At 43.2% G+C, this 16,533-nt stretch overlaps 1 protein-coding gene across 29 annotated transcripts in view; it reads left to right on the top strand.

Annotated features, from left to right (window-relative positions):
* RBFOX1 (RNA binding fox-1 homolog 1) overlaps positions 1-16,533 on the top strand; it is a 1,703,141-nt gene that overhangs the window by 1,604,356 nt on the left and 82,252 nt on the right. For 26 of the 29 annotated variants that reach the window (XM_044936027.2, XM_044936025.2, XM_044936021.2 and 23 more), the window contains one exon: positions 4,921-5,001. The exons of the other annotated variants lie outside the window; for them this stretch is intronic. In XM_044936027.2, coding sequence (XP_044791962.1) covers positions 4,921-5,001 — 81 coding nt within the window. The remainder of the gene's footprint in view (positions 1-4,920; positions 5,002-16,533) is intronic. 29 annotated transcript variants of the gene reach the window in all.

Below are 16,533 nucleotides of genomic sequence, written 5' to 3'. Positions count from 1 at the left end.
AGGACTGTGTAATTGATGACTGCATGCCTTCTTCCGCAGCCAGCCTCCACAGAACTTGACAGGACTAGCTCAGACTAGAAGTGAGCTACACTTTGAGGTTGAAATGCTCCCAAGCAAAGACAAAATTGGTCAACAGACCATAGGGTCGGGATGAAAAGTAAATTAATTCTGCCTCTGCCCACAGAAGTATACAGACCAAAGATACATAACCATTTTCATTTTTCTTCTAAATATATGGAGATGACCCAGGGCCTGGTTTACTCTGAGCTCATCTGCAGAGCCTTGCATTGCTCTGCTGGGCTGCTGACTGTTGTTCAGTCACTAAGTCGTGTCTGACTCTTGTGACCCCATGGACTGTAGCCCGCCAGGCTCCTCTGTCCATGAGATTCTCCAGACAAGAATACTGAAGCGGGTTGCCATTTCCTTCTCCAGGGGATCTTCCTGACCCAGTGATTGAACCCATGTCTCCTGCTTGGCAGGCAAGTTCTTTACCACCTGCCAGATGGAGACAAATAGATCCAGTTTCTAGGAGGAGGAGAAGTGAGTGGGAAGGGAAGGGAGTTACCTCAGGGGAGGGAAACTTCCAGGGAGAAGGACCAGCCTGTGTGATGACTTGGAGGTGTGAAACTGCGCCCTTGTTCCAGTTGGCTTGTGTCCAATTTCATCACCTAAGGGTTGGCAGCAGAGAAAGAGAAAAAAATATAGACACTTTCTCCTTCCTATCTGTGCTAGGAGACACTCCCGCTGGGCTTCTTCTTGCCCTTCCAAGGGCCAGAAATTGTCCTCTGCACAGTGGGGAATCTCCAGGTGAGAAGCAGAATTGAGCTACCCCATCTGAGGTCTGGATCCTGGCTCACCGGCCCCTGCGGGAGATGCCAAATCCTGCCTGAAAGTGGCCCTGGGGATGTACTTCTTGCCAGACTTTGGGATGCTGGTGCTTGTGGCACTCTGAGTATAAAGTGACAGGCTTTGCCAAAGGCTCCAGTGATCCCAAGATCATGGTCGGTCACACGGAGCCCGGTCCCTGCCAGTTGCAGATAGAGTCACCAACATTGCAGGAAACAGATGAGCAGGCGGCCCAGGTTTCACTTAAACTGGATGAGTCAACCTTCAAAGGACCAGAAAAGAGGAGGAGACAAGTGAGACCTGTAGGCATGCAAATCCCCAGCTATCAACAAGGGACAGAAAGGTTGGCTGGGAAAAGCACTGTTTTTATCAAAGAAAACAGAAATGAGGACATCTTTAAAAAATTATCATTGAATCACATTCATGAATCCCTCTGAGAGCCAGGTACTTTGGTGGGCATGGCAATCCACTCCAGTATTCTTGCCTGGAGAATCCCATGGACAGAGGAGCCTGGCGGGCTGCAGTCCACAGGGTCGCAGAGTCGGACACAACTGAAGTGACTTAACATGCACACGCGGGGATAAAAGGATGAGTATGATTTGGCTCTGATCCAGGGGGATTATCTGTAGCTGAGGACAATATGTAAATAAAAAGCTGTAATTCAGCATATCAAAGGATCTACTAGGGAGATTTTGAAGTGTGATAGAAGCATAGAAGATGGAGTAATTAATTAACCCCTGGGGACTGGGAAGAGAAGCGACTTTTAAACAATGAAGAAGGGTTGAGGTGGACAGCCTTTTTTTTTTTTTTTTTTTCAATTGAACCACATGTAATTGCTAATGTTCAACCATCTTTGACATAAGAAAAGTCAATTTCATACGGTTTAACCTAAATCCCCTGGAGGAGGAAATGACAACCACTCCAGTATTCTTGCCTGGGAAATCCCATGGACAGAGGAGCCTGGCAGCTTACAGTCCACAGGGTCTCAGAGAGTTGGACGCGACTTATCCACTAAACAACAACAAGAAGAGCAGGAATAGAAGTTTCATCTCATCTGCCGAGGCTGACCTAGTGGTAGTAACTGCCTGGAAACTGTCAAGAATGACCCAGAAGATCCCAGGCTAATAGAAGAAGATACTATTGAAATTTGATGAAAGGTTTCTCCTGACTAATGGGTGGATGGATACTGGAATAGATGGATAATGGAATGGGTAGATACTGGTATAAATTGAACATACCTGCCATCCTTAAATTCTAAGGAATTTATAAGCAGAGGCATAGAAGTCTGAGAAATACCAGTATCAGCACAATAATTAGACAGTTCTTGGTAGTTGGAAGTGGTGGGTCTATATTTGGGGGTGATGGCAGGGGCAGATTAGAGACTCAGTTCGAGAGATTCGTTAGAAAGCTCAGTCAACGCTGTATCACAAAGTGCCTTAAAAAAAAAAAAAACTTTTATTGGAGTATAGTTGATTTACATCATTGTATCTCATTGGAAAAGGCTCTGATGCTGGGAGGGATTGGGGGCAGGAGGAGAAGGGGACAACAGAGGATGAGATGGCTGGATGGCATCACTGACTCGATGGATGTGAGTCTCAGTGAACTCCGGGAGTTGGTGATGGACAGGGAGGCCTGGAGTGCTGTGATTCATGGGGTCGCAAAGAGTCAGACACGACTGAGAGACTGATCTGATCTGATCTGATCTGATTGCTCTCTACTGTATAGCAAAGTGATTCAGTTATGTACATACGTACATCCACTCTTTTTAGTTTCTCTTCCCATATAGGTTATCTCAAACTGCCTTGATGACCTTATAAACACTTTTTTTTAGAAAAATATATTTTTGTTGAAGGATAATTGCTTTTCCATATTATGTTGACTTCTGTCATACATCAACATGAATCAGTCATAGGTATACATATGGTACACACTCTTTATACTGCTGTTTGTACCCTGTTCTCTGTTTGACTTTTTAAATAAACACATGTTAGCTGCCCGCACCTAAAAATACATGGAAGTGGCAGTGTTCTTCTATGTTCCTTTGGTTTTCTTTACTTCAAAACTTTCTTGTAAGAAAAGGTCACAAAGTACTAAGAGAACCTACAATAAATACTTTGCAAATTAAATTGGAGAATGTTTTCAGATAAAATAAAAACCAAGTCCTGTGACAGTATGGATTTTGTTTTACAAAGGTCAAAATCATCGTGTAAAGTTTTTTTTTTTTTTTTTTGCTACAAAGAGAACATCCAGAGTTATTTCTGTCTTTTTCTAAGGATCCACAGCATAAGAAAATGAGGAAAATATCATTATGCACTTCCAGAATTTAGCTTTCCAGAGAGAATCTGTGTGGTGTTCCAGAGGGCTTCACTCTGTCACAGCACAGTATTGAAAACTGTCCTTAAGTCCTTAACTGCATGATACTGAAATGCCCTTCTGGATATGTTTTTGCCACCATTTTAATATTTTTCTTTGGAAACCTGAGCACCAAAGGAGGAGGAAATGGCAACCCACTCCAGTATTCTTGCCTGGGGAATCCCATGGACAGAGGAGCCTGGCGGGCTACAGTCCATGGGGTCACAAAGAGTCAGACACGACTGAGCACGCAGGCAAACACACACCACTCACTCTAGAGGTTCTCATCCCCTCTCGTTGACGTTGGAAAAGACAGCACAGGATTCCGGAAGCTCTTCCTAGGGCAGGTCTCCAAGGATATAGGTGAGTTGGGAAGTCAGGGCTGCTTCTCCTGGGAGATGGCTTCCCAGTGGTAAGGATGACAGGAGAAAAGAGGAACAAGTGGAGGCAACTGACCTTGCCCAGCCATGGAAGAGAACAGAAACCACGGGAGCCCTTATCCATCATGAGCAAGGGGCTTACAGGTCCTCAAAAGTCTCTCTCATTCTTCTCAAAATCTGAGTTTGAGAATTACAGGTCCAGGATTGCAGGACCGATAACCCAAAAGATTCCTGACCCTGGTCATCCTTGGAGCAGGTGGTCGTTCCACAGGAAGTCATAAATCAAGAAGATACCGTAGGATGCCACTGCTTGTCCCCTCTGCAACATTCCACTTTGCAAGGAAAATCCCAGGGTCCTTTGCTCTAGATCAGGGCCAGGAGAGGGATCACTGCCGCGCACCATGGTCCACAGGCTTAGGAAGCCACCTCAGACACTGCAAGGCACAGAGCTTTAGGGAAGAAACTGTTAATGCAGAAGCCAAAGGTGGTTTCACCCGAGTCCGCGGTGGGTCCAGGGTGGGTCCCAGGGATGGCCAAGTTGCATTTATTTTCTTCCCCTGCCTTACTTCTGCTTTTCCCCTGAAGAAATGATTCCGAAAAAACTAAAATGGGGGAAAGAGGAAAAATTTTCCTGAAATAAATCAATGCATGTGCTTACCACTTATTCAGTTGAGCACATCTCCAATAGTACATACGATTCATAACCTTTCCTGGAGGTAGGTATATTCACCCTCATTTTCCAGATGGGAATCCCAAGGCACAGAGAGGTACAGTGACTTACTGAGATCACACAGCTAACTAATATCTGCATCAGGCTTGTTGGCCATGTCTCTCCGGTATTTCTTTCTTTTTTTTTTGGATGTGGACCATTTCTAAAGTCTTTATTGAATTTGTTGCAATATTGCTTCTGTTGTTTATGTTTTGGATTTTTTTGGCCCTGAGCCATGTGGGATATTAACTCCCTGACCAGGGATCGAACCTACACCCCCGCACTAGAAGCCAAAGTCCTAACCACTGGACTACCAGGGAAGTCCCATCTCCGATATTTCTAAAGCTCCCTTTTGAGTATGCCGTGCTGCCTCCATTCCTGATCTGAAACCAGGCTCCACCACCAAACCCCATTGGAAAAAGAAAAGATGAGCATGTGATGGGCTGGGTGGTGGGCTCCTACCAACCCCTCTGACTAAGGCAGGGGGCTTCCCTGGGTGTCCCCATCCTACGCTCGGGGGTGTGGCTGTGTTTTCATTTCTCTGCCTTTCTCGTTTGTGGTGCCATGAGTCCCAGGTGTAGCAAGCGTGCCTGTTCCCAAACCAGATACCATCTCTTTCTCTCTCTTCCGTAGGCACCGTGCTGTTGTGCCAGGCAAACCAGGAGGGATCTTCCATGTACAGTGCCCCCAGTTCACTTGTATATACTTCCGCAAGTAAGCCCGTTCGCGTGGCTCTTTTTTGTTTTGTGATATAAATCTGAGTCTAATCACCTTCCCTCCCATGTAAGTGCTCTCCCCCTCCCTCCGCACCACCCTCCCTTCTGGCTTTCTGCGAGGTGAGGCTGATCTTCACAAGCATGTCTCCATCTTTCCCTGTTGCCTTAGCATCTAACCCCTCTGCTCATTACCTCTGAATCCTTGCCCCAGCCATTCTCTGTTAGACTTTTGTCAGGACGGGGGGCCAATGGATGGGACGCTGGGCTTTGGGTTGGGGGCAGGGGGGTGGGAGGGAGGGCACAGCTGGTTGCCTGCCTTCTATCACAGCTTTGCAAATGTGTGTGAAAATAACTTACATAAAATATGCAGGCCATCCAAGTGGCACCCTAGCCTCACAAAAGATGCTTGGTTGGTGCTTGTGGGCATGGTGTTCTCATGGTGGGAAATATCACTAGCCTGTGGCCGGAGACTCGTTTGCAAGGCTGTATTATCCTTTGTGAAGAGGAGGAAATGAGAGGAATGTGTGGTTCTCCCCATTTAACTGGGGGTGGGGGGAAGAAATAATAATTTAAAAGCTCTTTAATAGGTATGATTATAGCCACAAATTCCTAGAAGGAGGAGACCGAAAAATCAATGTGGAAGAAGGGATCACAGTGTTGGCAAGGAAAGACCAAGGATTCCTCTGCTGGGGATGGGTCCTCTAGGGTGGAGATGTAGTACCCCACTCCCACCCCAACTCCCAGAGCAGGTTGAAGAATTCAAGGTCTCGTTGAGTCCACCGTGGTTCTCCAGCTGGTTGGCCCCTCCTCACAGTCCCTTGGCACAGCCAAGAAAGACCTTCCCATCTCTTTCATACAATGTGTCTACACCCTATGGAATCTCCGTAATTTCCCAATGGGTCCCCACTGGGATAGATGATCAAGAGTGAGTCTGGGGGCCAGAGGGGAGGTGGGCTGCTTCTGAGATCAGCTAGAGGAGGGGGTGGGTGGGGGTCAGAGGCAACAGCTCAGGGTAATTAGGATAAGAGATTGAGGGGAATCTTTACCAGTACCAAGGTCAAGCATCTCAATTCCCAAAGGCTGAGACAAACCAAACTCTTTGCTGTCGGGGCAAAGGTTAGAAACAGTCACCGGGAAGCCAAACCCGAGGGTCCCTGAAGGCATCAGGTCATGGGGACGTCCCAGTTGTTTCTCCCAAGCAGAGTGTAATCTTCAGCAGAAGCTTTGACAGTCCTTAAATGCAAGGTATTTTTCTGTGTTCCCTGAGAAGCCCAAATCTAACCATATCGGCAAGAAATGGTTCTTCCTGAATTTATGAACATTGCCCCATTGCCAGTGAAAATTGCATCTGTCTCCTAGAACTAGAAAGCTACTGCACCTTTTCACAGGCTCAAGCTTGTTTAATCCTCATAGTCTGCACCAGGTAGGTATTACCCTATTTGCTTTTCAGCTGAGGAGGTGGAGGGCAATGAGAAGTGGAGTGATTTGCCCAGAATCATATAGCCAGGATATCACACAGCCAGGATGTGTTTTTTTTTTTAACTTGGGGAAATTTTTCAGCCGTTGTCTGTTTTCCTGGCTCCATTCGACGCTAAATTTTATCATCTTTCCATGGAACCTGTTTCTCCTTCTATACGAATTTTATTTTCTGTAGGAAAGAGGGTGACCCGAAACTCACCATAGGATATGGTATATTATTTGGGGTTTTCTCTAACGTTGTCCTGTAGAACTGTCTAGAATGAAGTGTTCTAGATCTGCATGGTTCAGTACATGGTGTTGTTGGGCCCAAGGCATGGAATTTTAAATTTCATTAAATTTTAATTAATGTTACTCTAGCCTCATGGGCTGACGGCTACCATTTTGGGGAATGTGGCTCTCTATGTAATATGTATATTTCACTTTCCTTTATAGATATGAAAAACAAACAAATTAAGAAAGGTCTAGTTTGAATTGGTATAGCTCTTCTAAAGTGACTTGAGGAAAATGTGTGTCATAAATGTCAAACATGAAAATATGTCACAAATTCTCCGAATTAATAAATGGATAGCAAATACAGGGGACATAAAATCGTCTAAATCGGGGATCAGCAAACCACACCCTCAAGGTCAAATCCAACCCCCATCCTGGTTTTGTAATGCTGGTAAACCAAGAACGACTTACTAGATTTTTCAAAGGACTAAAAAAAAAAAAAAAAGCAAAAACAAAAAATAGTATATGACAGACATAAAAACAAAAGATAGCTCAGTTGTGTCCGACTCTCTGCAATGCTATGAACTGTAACCTGCCTGGCTCCTCTGTCCATGGGATTTTCCAGGAGAGAATACTGGAGTGGGTTGCCATTTCCTCCTCCAGGGGTGATTCCCAACCCAGGGATCAAACCCCCATCTCTTATGTCTCCTGTCTTGGCAGGCAGATTCTTTACCATTAGCACCACCTGGGAAGCCCATATGATGATAGACACAGATGTCCACAGGAGCCTAAAATACTGACTGCCTGGCTCTTTACAAAAAAGTGTGCTGATCTCTGATTTAAATGGTCAGTTTTATTATTGAAAATACAAAACGGCAATATCATGTCACTGGCTATAATGAGACTTTTCTCCCCTGGAGTTTCAAGGTAAAAAATTTATAATAATTATAGAAACTGCATCATGTGTGTCCAAGGCCCTTCAGTTTTAAATTGCACGATCCGTCATATTACCTACACATTTTTCATCCTATTATTTTCACTTATTATCATGTCAGATGCACTTTATGAAAATATGTTAATGGCCTCATAATAATCTATTGTTTAATGATATTATATTTTAATCTATCCACCCACTGCATTGTTGGGTACTCACATTGATAGCAATTTTTCAAAAATATTAAAAGAAAATAAATGTCCTTGCATACACCTAGTATATAATAATTTTAAAGAAAACAATTAATAAATAACTAATCCTACTGCATGCGGGCTCAGTCACTCAGTCGTGTCTGACTCTTTGTGACCCCATAGACTGTAGCCCACCAGGCTCCTCCATTCATGGGATTCTCCAAGCAAGAATACTGGAACAGGTTGCCATTTCCTTCTCCAATGCATGAAAGTGAAAAGTGAAAGTGAAGTCACTCAGTCGTGTCCAACTCTTCGTGACCCCATGGACTGCAGCCCACCAGGCTCCTCCATCCATGGGATTTTCCAGGCAAGAATACTAGAGTGGGTTGCCATTGCCTTCTCCGAGCAGATCTTCCTGACCAGGGATCAAACCCAGGTCTCCTGCATTGACAGGTGGATTCTTTACCACTGAGCCACCTGGGAAGCCCAGATAATCCTACTGCCCCATAACAAAGCCAAACAAAAACTAGTTTCTTGCATTAAGCATCTTCATTTGTCAATCTCTTCAGCGAAAATATTCAGATCAACAAGCTCAATTTTTTTTTTTTTTCGGTTGATACTTTGTAAGGACAGCCAACCCTGAGACCCCTCCTTTTCCACTTGAGTTCCAAGTTTCCATCTTGAGGTAGTGGCTCTGAGTATATAAAGATGTTCCATCCCTCCCTAAGACATGTTGCTGAGGTTTCCTTTCTGTTCTAGTTCTCAGAATCAACAATGCCTTTTGGAGCTGGACTGTTTGGAGTTAGCTGACTTCTTTGTATCATTCATTTATATTTTCTTTTCCAGATCAAGGTGCCCATTCTAGTTACAAAGTCACACCCTATTTTCTATAAATAATTCAGCCAGAAACTAAGGGTTCATTCTTACAGGTGTGCACACACAGTCTGGGGACCCAAGCACCATCACCTAAGATTCTTTTCCTGACTCCAGGTCTGACATCCACAGGGCTGAGAGTCAGGGGCCTCATCTTGGAGGTCTGAACAGTGTGGCCTTTCTTTCTCTAAGAATCCAGCCTTCTTCCTGAAAGCTGAGGCTCACTTAGTCTCAGCAGCTTTTTTTTTTTTTTTTTTTTTTTTTAAGGCTACACCAGTGTTTCAACTTGAAAATGCATGTGTTCCTCATTTTTATCTAACAATTGTGCTCCTGAAGCAAGATGTGTGTAAATGGCACTTTTATCAATGGGATGCTGTGTGTTAGGACTTCCAGGATTACACCCAAGTTTGTACTTTTTTCTATGGATCTTTAGCTGGCCTTGGATGTTTTAGGCTTAAATTGTCCTTCTGCCTAGCCCAATAGCTAATCATCTGTAAATAACACCCATAAATGCAGTAGGAGAGATGGTTTTTAAAGGAACCCTGCTGAATTAATCTGTAATGAAAACAATTCTACCGAAGTTATCTGTTTTTTATGATGCATTTATGCATAATGGGTTTCCTCCCCCACCCCCCTCCTCATAATATGTCCCAGGACATTGAAAGCATTAAGAGAACGATTTTCACTCGGGGCTCAATGTCCACACAATCCAATCCCACATTTTCTCCCATCGCACTCCCACTGAGTCCAGCATTTCCTCCTTTTCCCCAAACTTGAGCCTCCTCCTGTGAAACCCACTTCAAGCTGTGTCCCAGAACATAAGGCATCCTTTTTCATGTCCTAATAAACCACTTCCATCCATAGCATATCAGACTTAAGTGAAGTCTGATCAAAAGTCTGGAGAATTAGGTAAGATCACCTTGGACCAAATGGAAAACATTTAACGTCAGTATTTTTGTCTTAAAATATTAACCTTTCCTACTCACAAATCAGAAAGAGACTCATGGACTTAGAGAAGGAACTTATGGTTGCTGGGAAGGAAGGGATAGTAGGGAGTTTGGGATGGACATAAACACACTGCTATTTTTAAAATGGGTAATCAACAAGGACCTACTGTAGCACAGAGAAGTCTGCTCAGTGTTAAGTGGCAGCCTGGGAGGGAGGGGAATGTGAGGGAGCGTGGATACATGCATATGTATGGCCGAGTCCCTTCGCTGTGTCCACTGGAAACCATCACAACATTGTTAATCGGCTATACCCTAATATAAAATTAAAAGTTCAAAAAAAATAAATAACCTTTAATCAACTAAGTTTAATTACATTAAATTATTTTAGTGACTTTCAAATAACTAATTAATTCATTAACATCATGCTTTGCTTTGTGTGACAAACCATGCAACCCCTCAACAGAGAGGTTTGGGGAAAGTGGGGGCAGGGCTGAGGGCCTGCTCAGGGCCCCCCTCTTCCTAGGGCTGTGGGTCTGGAGGCTCCTTCTATTGGGGGAAGGGCACTAAGTATATTATTGTCCTCTCTGCATATGGTGGTTGCTTACATCAAAAACAGCTTTAGGCTGAGTCTTCATTAGTCTTTATCAAATAATCCAAAGTATTGGTAAATATGGGGCTTCCTTGGTGGATTTTCAGACAGAATAGAATCTGCCTGCAATGCAGGCGACTCAAGTTCCATTCCTGATGCCCTGGAAGATTCCCTGGAGGAGGAAATGGCAACCCATTCCAGTATTCTTGCCCGGGAAATCCCATGAACAGAAGAGTCTGGTGGGCTATAGTCCATGTGGTCCCAAAGAGTCAGACACGACCAAGTGACTTTCACTCACTCTCATTCCTAATGGTAAACATAGATAAATTATATTTGAGTAGATATATTAAATATTAACGAAATCAAATATACTGACAGCCAAGTATTTCTCTGTTAAATAGTTACACACTTGAGAAAATTGGAGATAATTTGTATATACAAATCTGATCCAAGAAAATGCCTGAATCTAAAATCGTGTAACGTCAACTATTTACAAACCCTCTGCGTAAATCAAGCACCAACATTTGTGAGAGGTACATTCCTCCCTCTTCTAAAGTTCTCCAAGTAATTATTCAACAGTTGTTGTTCAGTTGCAAAGTCGTATCCGACTATTTGCGACCCCACAGACTGCAGCTCAGCAGCTCTTGGGAGCTCTTAAATTTATTTACTTTTGATTTAGTGTACCTTCGGGCATCCTTAATCCTGACCTGAAGAAAGAAAGAAAAAAAAAATGGCTTCAGGCAGAAATAGCAAGGTAAAACTTCTATCACCTTTCTTCCAAATTAAGACGTTATTTCTATTTTTCCCAGTTGAAATATTGAGGTAAGTCGTTAGTTCCGTGAATGGGACTAATGGAACATCCACTTCCAGTATGGATTAGCAAAGTCAGCTCTCACAGATTCTTATTTCCACATGGGGTAGATGTGTGCAGAAGCAGGTCAATGTCACCTGCTTTATTTTGTCTTTCCAGTTTCATAAATAGATTTTAAATTACAAAAGTAGCATGTATTCACTGTAATGAGGGAAGCAGGCAAACACACACACGTATCTGTATGGAATGATGCAGTAATATCCCTCTAGCTTGTCCCCAAACACATGCCTTTCAAGTAATCTGTAATCTGACTCCCTGATAAGTTATCTTTCCACATTTTCTCCATAACAATGCAAAAAGGACATACACCTGTGAAATGCGGGTGTGAGCAGTTTGTTTTCACCCAGAAGGAAGTCAGTAACATTCATATTAAATCCACATTACACATGTTGATCACATTTTGTGTCACTTAATATCACATTTGGGCTTCTCCCATGGCTCAAGTGGTGAAGAATCCATTTGTAATACAGGAGACCTGGGTTCAGTCCCTGGGTTGGGAAGATCCCTTGTTGGAGGAAATGGCAACCCACTCCAGTATTCTTGCCTGGAAAATCCCATGATCAGAGGAACCTGGCGGGCTACTGTCTATGGGGTCACAAAGGGTCGGACACAACTGAGCACACACACACAATAACACATTTTCACTATCTCCCATTAAGCGTTTTTGATAGTTTCATGCTGTTCCATGATGTGAGTGGTCCAGAGTTCATGCAGTCATCTCTGTCCACAAACTTTAAAGCTACGTCTTTTCCAGCCTCTCTCTGGAGGCTGCAGCACATATCGTTACCTATACTCCAGCATACCCGTCCGTGTTCCGAATCCACGTGGAGATCCCCAAATACAATTGTCAGCTTCATCCCACATTCTTGCCAGCACCTGCATCGTTGGCTCTTTTCTATAATTTTGCAAACCAGTGGGTGAAAAATACCATCAAGCTTCCTCTAGTTGCCTGTGCCTTTCTTTTAGTGAGGAACATCATCTTTCACATACTTAACTGTCATTCGGATGTTACCTGTTGTGGATTTCCAATGCACATCTGCTCGTTTCTCTTCCAAGTTTTCCTCATTTTATTTTTAATTCACATCAAGTGGTAATTATTATTTATTTATTGGGTATATGGGATCTTAGATCCCCTGATCAGGGATTGGACCTACAGACCCTGCATTGGAAGCACAGAGACTTAACCACTGGACTACCAGGGAGGCCCAAGGAGTAATTATTTGTGAGGTACATTACCTATGAATAATGTAAATGTTACAAAGTTAATTCCTGTGTTGGCCAGTTGATTCTGCTTGCATTCCACCCTACATTTTTAGTTCTGTAGGTCAATGAATTTGTCCTTTCTTTTGTTACCAGCTTAGACATCATATTAGATGACTAGAGCCTTGACTTTGGGCTCACTGCATCACACATCAAACTCCCACTGACTATCTCTTTTACATATGGCAATGTAAATGTTTCAGTGCTGTTCTCTCATATCATCCCACCCTTTCTTTCCCCCACTGTCTCCAAAAGTCTGTTCTTTAAAGTCTGGGTCTCTTTTGCTGACCTGCTAGTAGGATTTGAGTACCATCTTTCTAAATTCCATATTTTGATATGGAATATCCATATGTGTTGATATGCAATACTTATCTTTCTCTTTCTGACTTACTTCACTCTGTATAATAGGCTCTGGGTTCATCCACCTCATCAGAACTGAATTCAGTGTGTTCCTTTTTATAGCTGAGTAATATTCCATTGTGTTTCTGTACCACAACTTCCTTATCCATTACTCTGTCGATGGACATCTAGATTGCTTCCATGACTGGCTATTGTAAACAGTGCTAAAATGAACATTGGGGTACATGTGTCTTTTTCAATTATGGTTTCCTCAGGATATATGCTCAGTAGTGGGATTGATGGGTCATATGGTAGCTTTGTTCCTAGTTTGTTAAGGAATCTGCATACTGAAATTTTCATCCCTGGCAACAGGAAACAAATTTTTTTATATCCCAGGCAAAAGCTCAAGGACCTAAATGTTATCAAAATGCAAAGGCATCTCCTCCTTGATTAACTTTTATGAAATTCAAGGGCAAGTGGTAGTGGCAAAGTTTTAATTGACGTATCGATTGCAGATTTTATGGCAGTAGTTGTGTGGAATTCATAAAGCAGTGGCTTAAGTGGCAGAAACAAACGTCAATCAGGCCTGCCCTGTTCTGCTTTCAGGTAATTGATAAAATTTCCATTGCTTTCTATAATTAAAGTAACAGCCTAAATTCATTGATGGCTTCCTCTTTCTTCTGCCCAACATAGAAAATGTCAGTAGGTGGAGTTCAGTTAATAGAAGGTGCCGGAACAGGTCACTATGCTACTGATAACGTTGGTTTAATGAACCATGCCCTTCTTTCTCTCTTTTCAGTAACTCACACCTTCCTGGTGACCTCTGAGAGGCTTTTTCTAATGTTTTCTGGAGGAGTCGCTTCAAATAATAAACAGTACTGGGGTGAGGCCAGTGAATTTTGTCTTTGGACAAAATTTAAAGAAGCGCAAAGAAACTCAGTCATCAAGGACTTCCCTGGTGGGTCCAATAGTTAAGACTCCTTGCTCCCAATGCAGGAGTCCTGGGTTCTATCCCCGGTCGGGGAACTAGATCCCACATGCCACAACTAAAATTTCACATGCTGCAATTGAGACCCTGTGCAGCCAAATTAATAAACATTAAAAGCAAAACAAAACTCAATCATCAAGATAAATAACATTTTAAAGCAATCGTTTTTTTTTTTTTTTTTAAAGGAAATGAATGGGAAAAGATCCAAGATCAGCAAAATATCAAAATTTTCCATAAAAACAAGATGAATATTATTGTTTTCTTTCCATGTAGGATCCAACATGGCACAGCCAAGCGCTTCTTTATTTAAATTTTGAGTCTGTTTATCACCAATTCATTGATAATCATTTAATTTTTTTAAAAAGTTGCATGAAAAAATGATCGATCCTAATTACTGAGTTTTTTGGTGCTGTGTCCCCGTTACATTTTTAAGCTCCAGGTGAGTCCTAGTTCCAGCTCCGAAATAAAAGATAATAATTATAATGGTAACGATCAATGGTTTTTGAGCACTTACTATATGTTAGGCATTCTGCTTGCTGTGCTAAGTCACTTCAGTCGTGTCTGATTCTTTGAGACCCCATGGACTGTAGCCTGCCAGGCTCCTCTGTCCTTGGGATTCTTCAGGCAAGAATACTGGATTGGGTTGCCATGCCGTCCTCCAGAGGACCTTCCCTACCTAGGTGTTGAATCTGCATCTCTTACATCTCCTGCATTGGCATGCAGGTTCTTTACCACTAGTGCCGCCTAAGCCCTTCATATGAACATTCTCACTTAATACAGGAAATCTATGCTCTAGGCGTGATTATTATGCCCCCTTCTCACATGAGAAAATTTAGGCTTCAAGAGATTGAAGAACTTGGCTGTGGTCATTCAGCTTGATCAAGGATGAACCAGTCTGACTGAATCCTGAGTTTTCCATCTTTCCCACTCTAAACTTACACACCAGAGATTCCTTGTTCTGTTCCTGGAAAAGTCTGAGCAGAGAGAGGTCAGATGGACCTTCTAGACAGCTCTCCATCTTCAGCATTCAAGCTCTGAGGCTGGGCTCTCTCCTTTCCATCCCAAGATCCCTGGAGAGTCCTTTTTTCTCTGTCTGTTCTTCGGCAAAACTATTCTTTGAAAAGTCAGATAGTCAATATTTCCATCCTCATGGCTTATCTAGTCTCCATTGCAGCTACTCAGTTCAGTCCTCATAGCTTGAAAGTAGCCACGGACAATACATACATGAATGGGTATGACTGGGCTTCCCGTAACAGTTTATTTACAGAAATAGTCTTTGTGCCAGATGGCCCAGAGGGCCACAGTTTATCATCTCCTTCATCAGGCCATCATTCTCCTCTGATATGGCAGGGCCCAGGGCAGCTGGCTGCTGGGGTGGAGGTAAAAGGAGACTTCCTTTTGAAGTGAACTCTTGTGTCTCTTTTGCCTTTTGTACCACTTGATCACATTTTATAACAAATAATGTTAGATAGGCACAGAAAGAGAATCCCCTTCTCCTGATCCATAGTAAGGTAAGATCCGTGCATACATTCAGTCTAGATACAATGCATTGACCTGGTTTTGCCCTCACAATAAACAATAAAGAAACACATCTGGATTTGGAGCCCTGATTTTGGAGCTTTGACCTTCTCTAGGGCTTCCCTGGTGGCTCAGATGGTAAAGAATCTGCCTGTCTTGCAGGAGACACAGATTCAACTCCTGGGTCAGGAAGATACCCTGGAGGAGGAAATGGCAACCCACTGCAAAATTCTTGCCTGGGAAATCCCATGGACAGAGGAGCCTGGCAGGCTGAAGTCCATGGGGTTGCAAAGAGTTGGACATGACTGAGCACAAGTGCACAAACATACACAGTAATTCACTTGTATTTTTGATCCTTGCCTCCACCCCTGAACCCCAACTGGGTTAGCTCCTTTACTGACATCTGTGATCACTCCGGCTGGCTTATGATCACAGGCCTCTTGGTTGTTACTGTTATGTCCAATTTTTACTTTTTTTTTTTTTTTTTACCAGTTTCAAGAAAATTCTTAAAACACACTAGTCGAACACCCTCAGTTGTTCACAGGGAAAACTCAGCAAAGGAGAAGCCAGGATTCAGGCAACTGCTCTCCCAGCGCTTTGCTTATTAATCTCCATGCAGAAGAGGGCTTTTGTCTTTTTCAGACGGGGTCTCACTTCTGCAATAGGCTGCCAGTTGCAAAAAAAAAAAAACTACCATCCAGTGGTGTGCCCCCAAACATCTTATTTGTCTTGATATTTCTTGCACAGAAATACATGTGACAGATAAGGAATCACTGGAGAATGGTTTGCTTTGTGTCAGACAAATATTAAAACAATAAACTACGTTGCCCTGGGATCCTCCTGCATGCACAGCCAGAGAATGAGGCTGAGATGAGATGTTTCTGAAAGACAGGGAGGTAGTCATTCTGGGGGAATTCCCTGGAAACCCCAGGTCCTGTGATAGCACCTACAGTATTTTTTCTTATGTGCATCCACACACAGCCTGGTGCAGAGCCCGCATGAAAATCCTTAATCATGACCGTGTTCTCCTTCCCCCAGCCCTGAGCAGAGGCCAGAGGCTCCTTGTTGATTGGTGAAAGTGAAAGTGTTAGTCACTCAGTCATGTCCAACTCTTTGTGACCCCATGGACTGTACCTCGCCACGCTCTTCTATCCATGGAATTCTCCTGACAAGAATACTGGAGTAGGTAGCCATTCCCTTCTCCAGGGGATCTTCCCGACGCAGGGATCAAACACAGGTCCCCTGCATTGCAGGCAGGTTCTTCACCCTCTGAGCCACCAGGAAAACCCTGTATAGTAGTGTGTATATATTAATCCCAAACCCCTATTTTA

This window comes from Bubalus bubalis, chromosome 24 (assembly GCF_019923935.1).
Source record: "Bubalus bubalis isolate 160015118507 breed Murrah chromosome 24, NDDB_SH_1, whole genome shotgun sequence".
Taxonomy (NCBI): Eukaryota; Metazoa; Chordata; class Mammalia; order Artiodactyla; family Bovidae; genus Bubalus; species Bubalus bubalis.
The sequence above is the reverse complement of the archived record's forward strand: the minus strand, read 5'-3'. Positions and strand labels throughout refer to the sequence as shown.